The sequence below is a fragment of the Bactrocera tryoni genome, chromosome 3 (assembly GCF_016617805.1).
Source record: "Bactrocera tryoni isolate S06 chromosome 3, CSIRO_BtryS06_freeze2, whole genome shotgun sequence".
Lineage (NCBI taxonomy): Eukaryota > Metazoa > Arthropoda > Insecta > Diptera > Tephritidae > Bactrocera > Bactrocera tryoni.
In genome coordinates, this window is record NC_052501.1 from 58,250,257 (window position 1) to 58,272,118 (window position 21,862).

The 21,862-nt window shown below is 33.3% G+C and overlaps 1 protein-coding gene across 7 annotated transcripts in view; it reads right to left on the minus strand.

Moving 5' to 3' along the window:
* Positions 1–1,613: 1,613 nt before the first annotated feature.
* Positions 1,614–21,862, minus strand: part of LOC120772708 (RNA-binding protein fusilli) — a 39,790-nt gene continuing 19,541 nt past the window's right edge. For 5 of the 7 annotated variants that reach the window (XM_040101456.1, XM_040101455.1, XM_040101457.1 and 2 more), the window contains exons 4-11: positions 19,291–19,576; positions 19,144–19,233; positions 19,037–19,091; positions 15,826–15,936; positions 15,078–15,348; positions 13,705–14,019; positions 12,657–12,803; positions 10,677–12,573 (exon numbers count right to left, since the gene is read on the minus strand). In XM_040101456.1, the coding sequence (XP_039957390.1) occupies positions 11,287–12,573; positions 12,657–12,803; positions 13,705–14,019; positions 15,078–15,348; positions 15,826–15,936; positions 19,037–19,091; positions 19,144–19,233; positions 19,291–19,576 (2,562 nt within the window). In that variant the 3' untranslated portion in view covers positions 10,677–11,286. Of the gene's footprint in view, positions 4,189–4,240; positions 4,507–10,676; positions 12,574–12,656; positions 12,804–13,704; positions 14,020–15,077; positions 15,349–15,825; positions 15,937–19,036; positions 19,092–19,143; positions 19,234–19,290; positions 19,577–21,862 lie in introns of those variants that run through there. The other 2 variants (XM_040101458.1, XM_040101459.1) reach the window with 2 other exon arrangements.

The window sequence follows — 21,862 nt, forward strand, 5'->3', positions numbered from 1 at the left end:
GTCTGACGAGGCCCATTTCGATTTAAACGGCAACATAAACAAACAAAATTGTCGAATATGGAGTGCTTCCAACCCACAGATACTCCATGAGACGGAATTGCATCCACTTCGTGTCACAGTGTGGTGTGTAGTTTCATCACGCTGCATTGTCGGGCCCTACTTCTTCGAGGAAAACGGTCACATCGTTACGGTTACTTGAGACCGTTACTTGTACATGTTGAGAGAGTTTTTCTATCCAGAATTGCGCCGAATGAGAATTTTTTTCAACTCTGTGTGGTTTCAGCAAGATGGTGCAGCTTCTCACATAGCCCAACCTGTTATGACAGAATTGCGACGAAAATTTCCCAATAAGCTGATATCCAGAAACTCCACATTCCGTTGGCCACCCAGGTCGCCTGACCTTACTGCACCTGACTTTTTCGTGTGGGGTTATTGCAAACAGGAAGTCTACAAAGCAAAACCAACAAATTTGAATGAACTAAGGCAATCCATTCGAGAAACAATTGCGGCTATTCCTGTCTCAACTCTCCAAGCAGTAATGAACAACTTTTAAAACTAATCAAGCTATATTTAATAAAATTGAATGAGCTTTAACATGAATAAAAGCAAAATGAATTCCATACACTGAAAAAAAAATTATTTGAGTTTCTTAATGTAGCAAAATTCATTAGCCAAGTTGCACCCGAACTTAGCCCTTCCTTACTTGTTATACATAAGATTGTATTGAACTGTAATTTTGAGTTAGTTTAAGAATATTTCAAATACCTATGATTTTCAAATTTACTTTTTAATTACTTTAAAATATCGAGACCAACAACCCTGCACATAAGAGCTATTTTGTTTCTAAGGAAAAATATCAATTGATTCAAATATTCGCGTTACTGACGGTGGAAGCTGTGGTGAATTTTCATTAAAATATAAACAGCAATATTGCTCAAATGAGAACAACAACAACAGCGTTGTCACTACGGAAGGGGACACCTCGGAAATTACGTGAAGCATAACACTACTCTTTGGTAAAAGTGACGAATGTACAAATCTCTTTTAGCTCATTTAATACTACTATACTATGTACATATAAGGAGGTTCAAAAATACATATGTATGTCGCATAGACGTCAAAGTACGATGGTGCGAGCCCAAAGTGATATTGGATTTAAGTTAAATTGGCGTCGTGATTAGGATTCAGCACGGATAAGGCACATTAACGGTTTTCATAAACATTGTTTGAGAAGCAAATTGGTGTTTTTGTTTATTTCACAAACAAAGTATGTATGTAAATCCAAAGTTGGTATAGAATAAATACATTTACAATTTCATTACTCTTCATCTGTGTAATTGTCATAAAGTACTTCTTAATATAATTGAAAACAGTAAGCCAATCGAGGTACAATGCGACACCAATGAGACAAATAAAAAAAACATCAAAAAAGCAGTACATTCCTTTAAATATAATTTTTTGTTTCCTATATTCTGAATACTGTTTGTTACTCCTGGTAACAAGAAACCTGATTGAATGTGATGAACCCTAAATTTCCTGAATTTTTTCCTACATCTCGTGTATTTAAAAGACTAATCTATGAACTGGCACGTCCTCCATTGAAATATTAAATATTATTGTTGGCTTCAATATTTTTTATTACTCGTATTGCTTACAGTTTTACTTTAACGTTTTGTAATAATCACGTGTAAACTGATATATAACAATTACTTAGAACTATTTAAATATAAAGGCATTTATATATACTCGATATACATACATACATATGTACTCGTAACATATGTACGTGTTGCTTGCATTTGAGAAATCTGATTGCTGCCCTGCAGATCAAACGATTTTTGTGCCTCTCTCTAATGATTGCAAATGTTTAAAACAATTAGATTATAAATTAAGCGAAAACAATAAAATATTTTTACTATTGACTAGTTAAAATTTGTTTCATTAATAAGTATTTTTCTAAACGATACTCTTAAAATTCGTAGTTTGAAATATTTTTGAGACAACAGAAACTTATTCATTTTGACTCTCAATATTTTTTTTATCGAACCCTTGTACGTGGTGTCCCAAAATTAATGGAAGGTTCAAATTCAATGTCATTTCATTTAATCTTTAAAGTTACCGCAAGTGAAACATATTTGGACTATATTTTGTATGCAATTTTCGAAGTGCGCCCAAGCTTTCATTACTATTGAAATATTGTTCAATAATACAGACGCGTTGTTCTAATGTATAACACAACATTTTATTAAACTTAGAGTGTCAGCTACCGATTTGTAAATGGCGGCAAATTGAAATCTTGCGTAAATTTTGTGACACCCTAAATTTAATTCCAATATTGCCTTAATTTTGAGACACCCTTTTTATTTAATAAAATCATTCATATTTATGTGATAATAAGTCAGTTTATCAAACTTTATTATTGCACACTGGTTATTATTAAAAATTCGTAGTTGTTCCTTGCAATATTTTACATCAGTTCCGATAACAAAGCTCATTCACATTCCACATTAACATCTGGTATAAAGGGGATAAAAACTTTTTACACTCGTCTTTCACAAAGAATCATATATCTGTCCGAAGATTTAAAATTATCCTTCTAAAGATTATGACAACATCATTCCAAACTTCTAGAGTAAGAGGAAGCATTTGCACTTGAACAATATCACTATTTCTGAATCATTTCCGAGAACACCTGACTACAGCCACTGTGAAGTCCTGTCGACGAAACCCACAAGTATTGAACAGCTCTAACAAATTTAGTCACCATTTTGTTTTAATATTATCTCCAAATATTCACATGTCTTACTTATAGTTGTACATATGTACATATGTAGCTTTTATTGAAATTTTACTGCTAATAACGTATATGCAATTGTTTTAAATATATGTTTTATAGTAGCTGTTTTCGATTCGCCATTTCTTAGTTTTACCATTGTGAATACTAGAATCGTTGAATAAATTGACAAAAACTAGAGCAATAGTTGGATAGTAATCCAAGGGAGGAGCAGAACGCAGTTGCATTCGTAAGAGACATGTTAGCTATTGCAGCGATTATAACTACTTTGTAACACTTGGGGAATCGTAGACAGCTTTTTTTCAATTAAATTTACGTGCCTGTGTGTGACATAAAGTGATGTTCCTTGGGAAGTTGTCGACAAGAGCGTTATCAGAAATTAAAGTTAAAATTTTACATATTTTAGTATAAGTAATTTAAAAAAAATCTGTAACTTGAAATTTTTACTTTAGCCTAAAGGAATACAAATTCGAGATTCTTTTATTTTGGAACTGAAAATCCAATTAAAGTGGGTTTTGACCAGTTTGTGGGTATTCCTTACTATGTATAAGAGTTTTGTACGTTTTTATTGAATTCCTTATCTATCGTTCTAACGTAGTTAAAAAATTGTTCTAAACTGGCAAGAATTATGAATTTTGCAAGTGATCCCACATTAAACAAATTATTTCATTCAAGTAGAAAGGTAACGCAACCAGGCCTTTTAAGTCTCAACTAATTTTGACAAATCTCATTTTAGTTGCAAAGACCTCAATTTGTGCTCGAAATTCTCGTTAAACCCTCCTCGACTGTGGTTTACAATAGTGAAACCGTAAATTTTCCACCGAAATGCATCAAGCGATATAAAGTTCCATGCAAGAGTTCGATACTATTTCTACATTACTGGCAGTCACATCTCGGACAAAAGAGATTTTGCCAGCGTGTTTAGCGGAAGATGTTGTCATCTTCAGTGAGGATGCTCGATCATTGTGAGTGGTATCGACGGTAAGTAGTGTTGTAGTAGGTAAAACTAATCCTGTCGATACATTCGGCAGGGCACTTAATGTCGCCGGTCGTGTTAGAGTCAAATGTGGCGCGGCTGCAGCTGTTGTAGGCAACGACACCAATGCGGGCTGTGGAGATGCAGTCATTGAGGGCGGAGCGCTATAGTGGTATACACCTGTTTGCTGTTGAGTTATAGTAAGTGGCAGGGTCATTTTGGCATGATATTGCGACAAGCCACCAACATCCTTTCTACTTCCTACATTGCCACCTGTAACTCCATTCGTAATTGGGACCACCGGCGGAGGTATTGTGGAAAATTTTTTTGACGGAATAAATGTAGTTGACGAAGGTATTGTTATACTCTGAGGACTAAGCGCTGATGTTTGGACCGTAGGCAAAAAATCTAGAGGATACTAATTAAGGAATTATATATATTGCAGTAAGGATTGATAGATTCAGACAAACCATAGCTTGATGCTGAGTTGGAGTAATATTTCCAGCTAATGATGTGGTCGTATGAGTCGGTGGTTGTCCATAATATGCGTTTGGCGACACTGGCGGACTAGGATATGGCCAATAGAGAAAAGGTGGCGGAAAAAATGTCGGCTGAGGCGTTGGCTGCTGGTGATGATGATTTGGCAACGGACGATGTGAATGAGGTGACGTAAGTAAAGCTGTTGGTGATCCAAACGGTGGAAAAGGCCCAAATGGTGGGCTCAACACAGGTGCACCTAAACAGACAAAATGTTTCTCTATGAAAAAAATTTAATACTTAAAGTATAATAAATGCAAACATATGAATATGTCCTAATAAACTTTGCTAAATTATTTATGTAAGGTTCCTATATAGTCCGTTTTGGAATAAATTTGTTTAGTGCATAACGTCAATACTTGCCCAATTTGTTTGTTAACAAAAAGTATAGATTCGAAAGCAATTATTGATTGGCATAATGGGTTTTTATTTAAAACATCCATATTCGAAGCAAACGAATTAATGAGCGGCGTAAATATGAACATGACGCTTAGCGATGGATTTACTGCTTTAAAATATTTATTGATATCGTAAGCTATATTTATGGGCCCGAAGATATTCCCTTTTAATTTTACTAAGATCACATTTGCAATAAAAAAGTATATTAAAATCTTTCTTCCCTAATGTAATTTAATTGATAAATAATTGCCCATGAATGATTTTATTACGAAAGTGAAACTTCAGAAAATGTAATTCTGGGCAAAATTTTTCGAAAGTCGTTTGTTTTTTTTTTAATTCTATTTGAATTATTATTAATATGTATGAATGTACATACATAGGTATATCAAAATATTTTTAGTGAAGTGATAATTTCTAAAACATTATTTGCAATTATATTATTTCGTTAGGAGCAGTACTAGAGGTACTTATTCTGTCTCTCTGATCTGTTTTATCCTAAATTCTGGTACAAAGCTTACAATGCATACACCGAAAAAAATTTCATAGAAAAAAGTGCTGATATAGATTATAATAACCAATTCAATGGAAAGAAAATAACGTGTGTAAAATTTCACATCGATATCTTAAAAACTGAAGAAAAGTTGACGTATATGCAGACAGACAGACAAACATGTCTAAATCGACTCAGATCGCCACGTTGAAGATATACTTATGTATATTATCAGGGTATAATGAGTGAGACGATTTAATCCTACTAATTTTAATAGATTAATTGAAATCATGATCAGCTTCCAGGAGGCTAAATTACTAATTCCATGCAGATACGTTGATTGAAAATAAATTAAACGAGATTACATGTGGGAACATACATATGTTTGTCTGTATGTTTGCAGTATATTCTCTACCAAACCTTGTGAAGTTCAACGAGAGCTATCAAATACCTTTTAATGCATATACTGCGACCCGAATAGTAGGTAAATATATAAAAATAATCACCCATTTATCTGTTGCTTATCCCCATACCCTTAAAAATCCCATGTACATACGTATTTACTTGTTTATTTTTGTTGTTTTGGCGTTCACAATCCTTACACGCATGAGTACATGGTTTTCTTGAACGCGAATTTAATATTTACTTTGTATTGATTAATTCGGTATTTTTTCAGCCTTAATTGCACTCAAGTTAGGTTGATTAATATCTTATCGTACAAGTAAGTAGATAGGCATACATAAGAGTTGGTAAAATAAAATTTATGAATGATTATAAAGAAATTAAATCGGTATGTGCTAGAAATTACAACTTAAAATACAAGTGGACCCAAAAACGTATATAAAGGAATGTACTTACAGCTCAGATGTGTTATATATAACATTACCGTTACATCACCGTTACATCACCCTCAGCAAATTACACACACACAGAGAGAGACATACAAGATTTGTTTGTTGAATATTTTCAAGTGTTTTTGTTTGCTGCAATAAAAAGCCAAACCCAGCTAAAAATATGATTACGAGTAACACTCCCATAACTGGTATTAGATTCAGTATTTTGGACGTTACATTACACTGAGAGAAAAAGTTAAGCATTATTAAATTTAGCAACAACCCGTTAAATAAGAGAACTATTTTTAGTATATTTCAAAAATAAAACACAATTACACAAAATAAAACTAATGAACTAAATTTCAACCAAAGATAAATTATTCCCATTTAATCGGACACCATCATTTGCCTTCATATTTGATGATATGTTCATATGTATGTTTGTACTACGTAAGTTTCGTTTTTAGCGTGCAAGCTTTAATATTTATACACATGTATCTGAATACCTATGTACATATGTTGCACGTATGGAATACTCCTTTTTTTTAACTATCCAAATTTTGAAAACCAAAAAAATGTATATAAAAATCTAGTATTGAAAAACAGTGAAATTCTATAAAATATTTTTATTATATTATTATATAAGTTCGTTTATATAAAATTGAGCAAAGGTAATATCAAAATGTCTAATGTTTATTAATATTAAATATTTCGTAATATTCATACAATTTTTTTTTCACAATCTAGCAGTATGATACTTTCATAATTGGAAGGTTGCTTCATTGCCTTCGCCAGCAATTTAGGCTTTGATTAAATGTACGTACATTGGGAATGCTTAAACATTTTCACTTTATTCTCGTTTGGAGCTGTTATTGTTAATTAAGTTATGCAACACAAGTTCGCCATTCGAAATTATGAACAGGTGTAGGAACAAATTACCTAAGTCATATCAAAATTTATTTCTTAGTTGCGGAATGATATATATGAATATATATTATATGAATATATATATGTCGATATATATACATATGTATATAGTTGTCTGTAAGCAGTAACGTTTAACCGATTGGAAAAAATATGCATGTAAGCATGTATCAATGACACACATGAGTAACTGAAAGAAATAATCACCATACATTAAACCAAAACCCAACTTCCTAGCGATTACTAGATGACTGAAACAAACCTAAAACACATAAATGTATATAACTACACATGTATTGTTGTTTATTTAAATTTGCATTGTCATTAAATTATTATGTTTATTACTAAGTTAACGGTGCAATTACTGAGCTACATACAGATTTATTCATTGAAAGCATTTCCTTGAGTAATAGTATATATAACCAATTCACATAAAACTTTTGCTTCGCTTTGTGTCAGATATTTGTTTTGACATAAAAGTTCGATGTACGCTTTTGTATGAGTACGTACAAAGTTTTCGGCGCAAAGCCAAGCAACAGCCGACAATTTTATTAGAGGGAAACACTGAAAGCAAGGCGTTCATTGTGACATACCCTTTGTTTTCGACATTTCGTTGTTTCAGTTGAACTGTCACGCAAAGCGATGAAGGTTGTATGTGAATGGGCCTTAAGTCTTCGTCTGTAACATTAACATAAAAGCTATGGCGAAATATTGTGAATTTATCATATTTTCAAAAGATATAGATCAATAAACACTTTGGTAAGGGTGTGCATATATGGTACATAAGTGAACACAAAATCAATTTCGAGTCGCATATTCGGTTATGTTTATAATGTTAGTTTCTAGGTATATTTAGAAATATTGTAATAAATGTTTTGAAATATTTAATGCTTTCCTATTTTAGCATGCCATTAAATATTATTGTTAACTATCGAACGAAGTAATAGACATACAATTAGAAGACATGAGAAATTTAAACACTCTTAGGTATAACTTCTCAATGTTACTAGCGACATAGCAACGGAAGTGCTTAATATTTCCTTCCCTTACACAGTACAACAGCTAATCTGGGGGGTGAGAAATTCCAAGTCAGGGTGATGGTACTAGGTCAGTATAGTAAAACCCTCAAAGGGTTTGGCGTTCGTATATGTCAGTTTTTTTTATGACCTTTTAAATTTTTTCTTATGTTATAGTGAACGAAAATTGGGTACCAAATGTAGTGTGTAAAAGCTGCTACAACCATCTAATGGATTGGAAAAATAGTTAATAGTGGTTCGCGAGTTATGTTAAACTACGTTTTTGCCAAAATGTTACAACTAAGCGAAAAAACATCAAGATAAGGAAAAAATTTAAAAGGTCATGAAAAAAAACTGACACATACGAACGCCAAACCCTTTGAGGGTTTTACTATACTGACCTAGTACCATCACCCCGACTTGGAATTTCTCACCCCCCAGACAATAATCCCAAAAATGTTCCACAGTGTTATTAAATAAAATTATTTAAATTTAAGGCGGCTAAGACAAACTGTTGCTTCTATGGGTAATAGGACTTAGATATAGTACATATACTACATAAGTATATAAGTACTTTGATTTTCAAAACATACTAACATGAGTAAATGCTGTATTAAAATCAGTTTATTCGTAACCCACGAAACGTACTATTGAATAGGTATATAGCAATTCACATAGCTAATTATTACTCTTATATCTGAACGAGTATTCTAACATTTCTTCAAAATTTAATTCTTATAAAAATATAAAAGGAATGTCATAGTATTGACACCACTACGAGATGACTACTGTAAATTTGTAAATACCATTTCGCCAGATAAAATATAGACGCATATCTAAAATGGTAGAAGAAGCTCAGTAAAACACTAGTAATGCATGGAACACATACATGGTGGCAAGCGACAAGCATCTGTCAAAAATTAAAACACAATTTTTTATATGAGCAGTTATTTAGACAACAGCACTACTTCACGGCAGCAGCTTGCAGTTGTCGCTGTCGCTAAATCACAACTTAAAAACCGACGACAATGGGTAAATGTAGTGTTACCGCTAATCTGTGAAACGTAAAATTATTCTAAGCTTTAACAAGTCTAATGTCTTTTTAACAACAAAAGCATAAAATACCTCTGATATATCATTTGCAATGACAATTAATAATTTAAAAAATATTTAAATTTCTTTCAAGTGAACAGTTTTAGTACGACAACCAACGAAGTTGTGTCCATCAGCTGCTCGATAAGTGCGCTGCCGTTTTCAAAATGTTCGACAAAAAAATTCTGCTTCCGTATATTCGTGTCGTGCAGTCGTCATTGTGTTCAAAGCATAAATGTGTAATTATGAAATGTTTCATCATGCAATTCCCAAATAATTGATACCAATTATTTCACATTTTTGCTAGAGTCATTTGGTAATAAAAAATAATCATAGAAATACATAAATAACGCATTTTGGTAAAGTTTTTGCTTAAAAAAAAAGTTTCAAAATATTATTTTCATGTAATTGAATAAGCAAATGGGAAAAATTAGTAATAACAGTAAACATAAATCGATATGCGACTAACACCATATACATATGCACAAATAATGATGAACTCATATTAAATAACCATTAAAGAAAGCGTACTTATAATATTGAACTGACTCTTGAGCAAATCAAGCGAACTTAAAAAAGGAAAATTATTAAACAATTGTGCGCTTTCAAGAACCATGGAAAGTGTAGGTACAATAAATATTGATCAATTCTGAAGTATGAATTTAAAGACAACGGACAAAGGAAAAGTTTTCATTTGTAACTAGTCATTGATTTAAATAGTAGAATGAATATAGAATTTTAGTCTTAATAATAAGTAGTCTAAATTAAAATATCGCTCCATGGAGACAAATCCATTCTGATTTCATAGTTTTTTGTTTAAATTTAATACATATGTAACATGTTCGGTATATAGATATGTGTATGAAATTACTTAGAAACCATTTGCTCCAAGGAACGATATTTATATTGCCATGTAAAATTAGTAAAACATATATATAATATTTAGTATCGAGAGGTTTTGACCATAGCGATTTTAGAAATCATAAGTTGTTTTCATTTAAATGCTGCATTCATTTCCAAACAGATTTTTTCATTCGATCGTTACTAAAAAGTTTAGAACATACTTAAGATTTAAAAGCCGCTTAATCAGATTTTTAATTGCATTAAACAAATACATACATATAAATAGTGTTCATATATAAAAAAAAAGCCCAGCAAAATTTGTGAATCTTATTATATTGATAGCAAAACGTTTTGTGTTTAAGGCAAATACAAATCCAACACCTTGCAATATTCATTTACGAAGTAGCCCTTTAATTGCAAAAATAATTAAGAAAAATGTAATTAATTTTAAAGAATGAAATTGCACAAGTCTTACAAAATGTATTTTATTCACAAACATATGAATGGCTCAGCTCTTAAGCCCTTTGTTAATGAATATTGCTAGCCTCTTTCAACTTTTTGAGTCGTTTCGCCTTATTTGTATTTTGTTGATATGTTAAGTTTAAAAAGAATATAAAATTCACGCGTTAGTCGTAATAATTTAATAAAAATTGAGATGCCAAGAATTAATCTATTTTCAGATGCATACAAATTCATATATTACCCAGATAAACTTTACACGTCGAATGTAATTTGTATTTACGATATTCCAGTCTAATATATCCAAACTAAATTGCAGTTAAAAACAACACAATTTTATTCTTAATTCTATGAAATCTTACTGGGTAAGTTGTCGCATATATGGAAGTATGTATGTTTTATAGTGGATATATAGAGTGCCAGTTGTATTTAGATATGTATAACTGGTTATATAAGTATATACCTATGTTCGTTATGGTAAATAGCTTAACGTTAAGAGCTTGAGCGTATAGACTATTATCAATATTTTTTCCCTTAACTCGACTTAAGCTAATCTTCCATATGACCGTATATGCATATTAAACGGAAACAATGTGAATAATTAATTAAATGACAGTGTAATATAATGTGTTTTATTGCAATCATACCATTTAGTCCCCATCATTTTATGAACACTTTTTAAATGTATAAAACGTTATTGAAGGGAATATGTACGTGGCACAGCACGTTAATCTTTACATTGGCTGATACATACCAAGCTTGAACTAAAATTTTAACGACAAACGACTGTCGGATTGATACGTTATATCAAAGTAAAAAAGCAGCCTATCTGTAAAAACTGATATTTATAAGGAAAAAAGTTCATCAAAAATCAGTTCGTCCTTTTAGCAGCATTTTGTGTTTTATGTCAAATCTAAACCTGTCTAAATTCCAGGATTATAGAACTGGTATAGACTACCGGCATTTGGTGGGCGCGTCAGAGCCCGTTTAGCGGCAGTCGCAATATTACTTTCCTGCTGGAAGGCATTCTCATACGAGCGCTTCATTGAGTGGGCCATAGTTGGGCCTGCTGTCATTGTTGCGTTGGGCATGACGCCAGCCACTGGGCCTGATGCACCTGCGCCACTCAAACCCGTTGCAGTTGCTGCATATGGAAAGCCTTGTGGCAAATAACCGATCGGAAATGGTTGAAAGGAGAATGGGCGTGGCATAATCACAAACTGAGGTTGCGTTGGTGGTGTACCCGCAGTAGAAGGGCTAGGCGACGTTACATTAGACGCACCCGTAGCGGACGGGTGTTGGAATAGCAAAGGGTTCATAAAATTTGCATACAGTTGTTGCTGTTGTTGTTGATGTTGTTGTTCCGCAGCCACAGCTGCAGCTTGTTGCCGTGCCAACAAATTTTGCTGCGCGATATATTGAGCCTGCTGTTGCGCAATAAGCACAGAGTTAGCGCCCATAGACAACTGAGAAGAATGCAAAGGGTAATTAAATGGATATGCAGCCATAGGAGATGTTTGTGCATTTGAAGCGCTCGTTGGCATTTGTAAAGTTGAAGTTTGCGCATTTCCTAGCCCACCAAGTGGAACCGCATTTTGTACAGCAGCAGCGACAACAGCGGCAGCATTTGTTTGTGCCGTTATGGTTTGATGCTGAGCAGCATTTGGTGTTGTGCCAACTGAGGCCGTCATAAAGGGAGAAAGGCTACCTGCCGAAGCTGTCATAGCTGCCACCGTTTGTGCATTTGTTGATGGCATCGCAACGTGCTGTTGTTGTGATAGCACAGCTACTGTTGCTGCCATCGATGGTGATGATTGCATTGCATGCGTATGCGCATGCGCATGTGTTATATGGGGACTTTGGACATGAGTGTGAATGTGGGCATTTGAATGACCGTGATTGTGGGCTTGAGCATGCGTATGGGAACTAATTGCCTGTGCGTTGGACGGCGACGGTTGAGGTAACATACCCGGTGAAAGCAGCGATGACTGTTTAGCTGCAGCTGAAAGATGAGGATGCGGTGTTGCGGAAATGGGGGATTGTAGACCGCCATTCAGGACCATGTTCATATCATCGCCAGAGCATTGGAACACTTCAATATAGCGGTACTTTTTACCAAACATCATAAACTGGTTATGCTTGCGTTGGGCACACAAGCGCGCGGACTCCTCTGAGTCCATTTGAATGAAAGCCTCACCACTCGGTTGACCCTATTTGAATAAGAATTAATAAAAAAATTTAGCATTGATAAATAATTATATAAATTTATATGACATTTAAAAAAATAAATTACTTGGGCATTGATAACCATGTGTACTCCTTGGAATATAATATGCTTTGCAAAATCATCCAAAAAATGTAAAATGTGCTCGACTAGAGCCTCATAAGGTAGGCCACGTAGACGAATACAGTTCTTTGTGGTTCCTGAAGTAATTAAGTGCTGCAAATCAACCGTAAAAAAAAATTATATATATAATTACATAAATATTTATACGTGATACATTTAAGGGATCATCTCAGTGTGACCTCACTGATTTTCGGTATTTTTTTTTAATGTTTAAATTAACTAATCGGTCGGGTTTTGTTATATTCAAAATGACTTTTTGATGTTTATTTATTGTATAATATTAAACAATAAATAAATACTTGAAACTACACGTAAAAAACGGTGTACGACGTATATGATTGCAGCAGCAATTGTGATCTAAAACAATAATTTCAAAAAGAATATTAATCTGTAGAAATGTCGCTATCCCGCTATGGAAGCTTTTTTTTTTGAAATTTGACAAAATGGCGGCGGTTTGAACAAAAATAGTATAGAATTTTACCCTTTTTACGACAGTGTTTCGTGGAAAAAAATAAGAAGATTAAAAAAGATTTCAGAGCGAATAAATAACGTTAAAAATCCTTTCTTTAAATTGGAACTAGATATCTTCAAAACTCTTCCTTTGATAGTGGAAACCGTTTTGAAAAACAACATTCTGAGGAAAACCCGTTTAAAGATTGGAGTTGTAGTGTTCACCACTCTGTTCCCTTTCTACAAGAAACGCTGTAGCGACCGTAATAATTTGAATTTCGATTTTAGAAAATGTTAATAATCGATCCCTTAAAAATCGATATTCAACATCTCCTTTATTGAACTATTCATTTTTTAAATAAACCGTCTTTTCACTTTTTATTTATTAAAAATCTTCAGTTAATCTTGGGTAGTTTTCATTTATAAACAGAAGGAAGTTCATTGATTCATGAAAAAAAAATTCGGTCGAGAAAACTGACTCACAAAAATTATGAATTTAGAGTGGCATTTATTAGATAAATATATTTTTAATAGGCCTGCGTACCTGAGGTAACAGCGATAACGGCATTGATGGCAATTGGGCAATAAGTGGCTGTTGATGGTTGGCTTCGTAAGTCCTTGGGTCCATGGAACGATTTAAAACCTGCTGCACTTCTGCTGTTGTCGAGCGAAATAGTTCTATATAACGCTGACCAATTGATTCGCGATGGCGAGAAAGCGCCTTAGGCGCATCCGACTCAATAGCAAATAGCACGAAGGCGTCACCAGTCGCTCGGCCATCTGGTTTTTTGACAAAAAGCACTCCTTCTACACCATCAAGAACAGTACAAGGGTCCTCACCAGTAGTAAAAAAGTCCAACTGTTAAAAAAGGTTAGGTTTTAAGTTCTACGTAAGATACCTTATTGAGAGTAGTTGAAACCTTAAAAACGGTTATGAAAATTTCATGAAATTTCATAGCAGCATAGCATAGGCAGAGTGGATACCGGGTCTAAAACTTAGAGCCGCTTGTTTAAAATGGCCTTTTTAGGTGTATATACTTGTACTAACAGTCAACCGAAACGAGCACGATGGAAAAACTGTTACACAAGCATCATACATATGTACATATTAGGGTGCTTAAAAAAAAATTTAAACTTTTTTTTTCAACGCTAACCCCCTCAAATGTTGGTGATTGACAAACAAAACATCCTCCCTCAAGCCGCTGTAGCTTAACTCTAAGGGGTCGCTATTTTTTTTTTTTTTTGTTTTAGGTTCCCATTCATTTAACATAGGAATTTTCGTTTTTTCATTCAAACTAAAATTTCACCAACTAATTTTCGTTTCTCAAAACCATCACATATTCAGAAAGTTCTCTTTTCAAGCTTTAAAAATATCTGCGAAAAAGTTTGATTATCTCAATTAGGCGATTAAACATAGTGATTTGAAATTTAGAATTTTTTCAATAATAATAAAAGAAAGTTTCTGAGAATAATAATTTTGTTGCGGGAATTTTTAAAGTTTGAAAAGCTAACTTTATGAATATTTGATGGTTATTTTTAAAAAACGAAAATTAGTTGGTGAAATTTTAGTTTAAATGAAAAAACGAAAATTCCTATGTTAAATGTATGGGAACCTAAAAAAAGAATAGTGACCCCTTAGAGTTAAGCTACAGCGCCTGGTTTAAGGGAGGATTTTTTGTTTGTCAATCACAAACATTTGAGGGGTAAGAGTTGAAAAAAATATTTTAAAAAATTTTTTGAAGCACCCTAGTACATATACATATATGTATATTATTCACGTACTGGGTTATAACTTCTCCTAATAGACATTAAAGTACATTTATATTGATCTCATTGAACTCATCGATTTTTTTAATATTTACATATTCATACTCAAACATTATGGATATTTATTTACTTTATTTTAATTTCACTTACTACTTGTTTGGCGGTGCAATCATATGGTAGGCCTCGCATGCGTATTATGACCTGTGCTCCTTTAGAGAGGAAAGCCTGCGCTTCATTAGAAGCTCCGCCAGCAATGGCTAAGAAATCTTCACCAGTAGCTCGATAAACCTCAATGTATCGGCTGCCAATATGATGTTTGTGACGCTTTAGTGCCATGTCGCGATGCTCTTGTGATACAAAACGAATAAGAGCCTCACCGTTACGTCGACCGAGAGGCGATAGGCAAAGAGCAACACCACCCCTGCAAATAAGGAACATAAGTAAAGCTTATTACAATCTATGAATGCACATGTTCTTAATCAAACCTTTTGATCTCTTATCAGTAGGGTTAAGCACTATTTTTATTTAAATTTAATATAATAAGTACATACAGTAGGCTTGCATACATAATAGTTTCATAACTCCGCAAAATAACAATATTAAACTTCGCACACACAAAAAGTTTTAATTTGAAGAAAATTCGAACTTGATATATGATATATGAATACAATATGAGGTCGACTGTGCTTGAACACTGGGTTTTTAGCATGCTTCTAGTTATCTCTTTATTTTACTCATAAAAAAGGTCAAATTACATAAGAGATAAGGTCTTCTAAACATACTTATTTGCTTGTAAATACAAAAAAAGGGATATCAAAAAACACTAATCTCACCATACTTTACAAAATATTTGAAGAGCAGCAACGGGTTAATCACATATTTTATTTGCTTTACTTACTTGGCAACGTTCAGACCACGAAAAAATTTAGCTATATCCTGATCACTGCTCTGCCAAGGTAAACCTCGAGCGCGTACAATACAATTACCGTCTATGTCGTCGTCAATTGAGCTGCAAGTAAAGAAAACTTAAAAAATAAAACTTTGAAAGCTAAATGCGCGTAAGTTTTTCGAGAAAGAGCCAAATTTATGGTACCTCAATCAGGTGACCATAATTTCTATAAAGTCGTGGCAACTGGTATGCTTGATGTAATCACATTACTCCAATTGAGTGTGCGAATGAAACAATAAACAAATTAATGGATTACTTACTTCTACATATACAATGAACATACCATACATATGTATGTATAAATATATATACAAATAGGGCTTACAGAAGAAATAAAATACTCAAAAGTATATTTCTTTAAGCTGATCTCAGCGAAATAATTGTATAGTTATGCACATTCGTATTATTTCAAATTAATAATTTTTCGCTGATTTCCATCAACTATTTATGGGCATGGAGAAGCTCATGACTGTAGTATGCACAGAAAATCATGTTGAAGTTTCCTTTATTTGACACTGCACAACTAAATCCAAAAAGTTCGTTCAGCGTGATGCTTGTAAAATATTTAAACTATTCTATAGTCAGATTAACTGTTCACTTTTTCGTTTTCATATTATAGTACATAAGAACAAATGTATATAAGTATATGTATGTACATTCTCTGATTTGTTGGGATAACGATCGATGGGTTCCAACCGAATTATTTGAATAAATATTGGAATTGCGTATGCGTATGTAAATCCATATATTTGATTGCTATTACAAAGCGGAATATTGTACCAATGCACGTTCATAAAATATATGTACACAATATTTACATACATTCATACATGCATATGTATCGATGTGTTCGGACTGGTAAGCCTTAGAATGTATTAACAAACAGTTTGATCAGATTAGACTATGTGATCACTTTGACTCGAACGTATGCAACGCGCAACCTTATCACAGTTGTATTGAAATGGCGACTACTTTGGAATTTGTAAAGTCTTCGATTTTAAGTTATGCAGTAAGAAGCTTGGGAGCAATATTTGAGAGTTGAGTAAGAATTGAGTCATTTCGGGACAACGTGAGTTGAGCAAAACATGATAAAGGCGATTTGAGCAACATATTTTAGAAAATCAAACTTCTTCCGGATCAAATAATACTCATTCGAAGCCTTTGAATTTCAAATTTGTCACAGGAAGTGAATCTTCAAAAATGTACATATTTTATAAGGTACAAAGTTATACATGTTGTATGTAACTATACATGTGCTGATGAAATGAAATAAAAATAAATAAAAAAATATTTCAGAGTAATATATACATTTATAATCCTATTTATCTTTTTTCCTATTAGGACTTGAGTAAAAAAATTATAAATATTTTCTTCATATGCAGATAAAATATTAACATCAAACAAAGAAGAGATGTTGATAATAGATTAAAATCATATTTAGCCATAAACTCAGTTAGTTTCATTACTACATTTCGCTTCGTGTACATTACTAAAATATACTCGAAGCAGTTTTATGAAGATTGACTCACACATTAACTAAAAGTCAGCTAGAGTATGACAGCTGGGATAATTCTAATAATTTTACTTTTATTGACCGATGTAGACAATATAAAGACAATTGAAATGTACCAACATACAGGTACAACATGCTAGGGGTAGTATTGGGTGTGGAATTTATAATCTTAATTTTGATTTGTCGAATATTTATATTAAATATATCAAAGAGTATTGCTAAGCCTACTTTTTAAAAATTTTCCAGCCGCAAACACTCCTCCCTACTGCGATTCCCTGCACCAAATTACAGTTTTTTTATCATAATTTGGATCTTAGTTACAGCATTTTAGAGGTTTTCAACTTTAATTATGATCTGATTCTCCCTATCTACAGTTTCATCAGAGTTTTTTATTTTTTACTCAAGTCATTGCGGAAGAACGGACAGGCAGTCACCTGCAATTCAACTCAACTAGTCACGATGATGAATTACATACATATATGTATATAACTCGATATTTGTCTTAATTAGTGTTAGGTGAACAAAACTATTACATTCCGTTGCAACTTGTTGCAAGAGTAAAAAATTGTGACCCATAACTAGGCCTATTGTGCTTTCCTAAGTCAATATAAAGTGAATATCAAACACTTTTATTATTTAGTTGAGATACATTTTATTAAGTTTAATTAAAATTCAAAAATTTGATATTTGGCAGTGGTAAATGTAAAATTTGCATACGTTTAATTAATATTGCACCAAATCAAAATATTTTTGCTGTGTGGCGTGGTATTGTCCCGGAAAATATAAACATTTATTATAAAAAAAATAAAACATCTGCTATAATATATTGCCGTTTAATATATTACAAAATAATATATGAAAAGAGCCAATATCTCTTGTATCATTTTCCAATAAGTTAGTATATTTTCTTTAATAGTATTTCAATTATGGGGTCAATAGGGTAATATGGCCTGTTTTTTGACATTTTTTTCATAGAAATTTTTATTCTACAAAAGAATTTTTTCACATATCATGAGGTATATCGTGGAGTATATAAAAAAGTTTCTTCGGAATTTTGTGATGAAATCTGTCGGAGAAATGGCTGGGTGAATGAGATGCGTTTATTCACTGGCGGACACGATTTCTCATGTTTGGATCATCTGAAACACAAAACCCCAATTTATTCGTAAAAAGTACGTGAATGGTTACCGTCCCTTCTAGAATAATGAAAAAATTTTGATAAATCAAAAATTAATTAACGTTTTTTTTAATTTTTCCCAATATTTTTTTGTACATATTTTGTCATAACATTGCCAATAAATTATAAAAAATATAGAGACGATAGCCAGGCGTGTTCTGAACATTTAAAAAAAATTAAACAAATCGGTTGAGTAAAAAATATATAAAAAAAAAATATAAAAAAAAATAAAAACAAATAAATAAATTTAACAAAATTATTTAATCAATTTAAAACATTTTAAACGAACGTCGAGCGATATTATTATGTTTGGGCCTTTTTCGAAACCTTCCAATGGTAAAGTGCGTTTCTATATTAATTCCAAGGGTATAAGGGAACAGAAAATGTAACAAAGAAACACCCTACTGACCCCTTAAGTCAGTTGCTCGAAGAGGAAAACTATAAACACGTACATTTAAAAATATTCTTACCAAATTCCAGGTTCCAGAACTAGGGTCACTATTTCATTTGCTTTAAATTTGTGTCCTACAAAACATACAAAATTATATAAACCAGTAGCAGAAAATAATAAGCATACCTCCTTTTAACATTACTTGTATCACCGAGACCATTTCACGAGATTCTTTAACATAGAACTCCTGTTCTTCACTATTAGTAATATTTAGGTCTAATAAAATAAAATGTTGGCTTTAACAGCTTTCGGTTTTTATATATAATTTCAAACCTTTCATCATCTCTCCAATACTTTGAGGTGCCGCAGCTGTTGGTATTTGGAGTATTTTTTTTATGTCTTTGACGGGAACCAAAGCGCGTGATAAGTCACCTGACTTGTACTTGAGGAATTCTTTGCGCAGATCACAGAAACGGTTGTAATAGTTCGGTAGCTGAATGCTTTTGGCGCAGGCCTCCCGATGAAGACACTGACGCAAGGGAAGTTGCCCGTCAGTAATCAAATTGATACTATCGATATTATCGCCGTATAATGTCAAAGAGCGTAAATATTCATCGAACTGTTGGATAAAAAATAGTTTAGTCAATAGTATATCTTAAATATTGATGTTATTTTTAAAATGCCATTAGTATGTATACAATTATACATATAATAATCCTTAACCATACAAATGCAACTCATAACAAGTAAGGAAGACTAAGTTCGGGTGTCACCGAACATTTTATACTCTCGCATGATAAAGTGATACTCAAGATTTCATTATCCGTCATTTACATATTTTTTTTATTTTGCTGTCAAATTAATTAGATTAGTAGTTCCTGAGATATGGTTTTTGGTCCATAAGTGGGCGACGCCACGCCCATTTTCAATTTAAAAAAAAACCTGAGTGCAGCATACATTATATATTGGCAGCCCAAAGCACATGCGCGAGCACTCGCAGGATGCGATCATATATGTATGTACCTGTACGTGCGGAATTATGAACGGGCGGATTTGTTTGTTACATTCACTTGCAAGGTAAATGGCCATTGATTACGGAATTATTAAATCGCGATCAATCAGCAAGATCGTCACGATGTCACAGCACGACTCTTCAAACAACAGCTATGATGTTTGATGGACTTTATCTTGAAGCAACGTATGTACAAGGTGCATTCCAAAGTTAACATGACTTAAAAAAGAAACAGAACAAATAGTTTTTTTCGGAAAAATCAATTTATTTTATTCAAAATAATCTCCTTCGGCTTCAATACTGCTTTTTGCACGGCCCAAAAGCATGTCGAGCGGGTGTTTCAGCTTGTTGGCCGGTATGGCCGCCAGTATGCCGGCGCAAGCCTTTTGAATAGCCTCTACGTCTGCATAACGCTTTCCTTTCATGGGCAAATGCATTTCTCCGAAAAGGAAGAAGTCGCACGTAAGGCACCACAGGTGAATACGGGAAGTGGTTAATGGTTAAAATGTGATTTTTGGTCAAATAATCGTCCTTCGAATGTTGAATTCTGAGCAATTCTTTGGTCGTCAGTCAATTTGTGCGGAACAAACCGTGCACAAACCTTTCGTTCAATTAGTGTATATTCTATGCATTATATGGAGATTATTAGATTTGTCTCCTTTGGGTGAGTTTATAACACATATATTTCAGTTGAATTAATTTGCTTAATTTTAATATAAATATTACGTGCAAGCAAAATGAGAGAAGTAACTAAGTGAGTCTATGACTAATAGTACAAGTTAAAAAGACACCAAATTTTTTTGTAAACCACTCGGTATTTGAAGAAACCGCATAATGAATTCTAATACTCTTGCTGCATGTTGCTTCAGATTACAATAGTTTTGTTCATATAAAGGTAGTTTGTATCACCTAAAAGTAATCGAGATAGATTATAAACTATATAAATTTCCATAACCCAAAATAAGTTACAAAACTGTAATTTGGTGCAACAGTGACACTGAGGAGGGGCCCGCCCCCCTGCAAAACAATTCTAGATCTATCAGTCAAAATTGCGCAGCACAAATCCCTTTGACAACTTTTAAGATAGCGTGAAAAGAAATTGAATCGAGTGATAACCCCGCCCACTTAATGGGAACCGGTATCAAAACGCCACGCCGTTGCAGCGCCCACCTTTAGGTGAAACCAACCAAATTTGGTGCACTGCATTATTATGACATTTCTATGTTACAATGTGTACAATATACCTTTATGTCAGAAATGGCCTTGAAACGGTTCAATACTTCCCTAAGCCCCATATACCTAATGTAAATACTTTCGAACTTCCGGTTTTCTTTATACCGCATACGATTAGTTCTGCTTTCTCCAAACTGTATATGGAAGCCAAGGAAATGAGTATGGTAGTGAACGAGGGCAAGACGAAATATCTCTTGTTAACAAACAAACAGTTCTTGCGCATTGACAACGGCGATTACTGCAGTCGATTACACGAAGAACGCCTACTGCGCTGTTGTAAAATTAGCCGGATGTTCGATAATCCTGAGTTATATAGGGGCTAGGTCAAATTTTCCCTCGAATTTATCTGTTTTAGGCACAAAGAAACAATTAACAATAAACAAACACGAAAGGTATTATTCGTGCAAAGGTTTATCCGTTATATTAATTGCTTCTTAATTTGTGTACGAGAGCCTGAACGAATCAAGTGAATTTAAAATTGTGCTATATGGGAAGTAGGAGTGGATGTTGTCCGATTTCAACCATTTTCGCATTGTGACATAAGAATGTAAGAAAAATGCCACGTAGTAAATTTTGTCGAAATCGGTTTTTCGGATCCCGAGATATAAGATTTCACCAAAAAGTGAGCGGTGCCACGTCCATCGTTCAATTGTAACACCG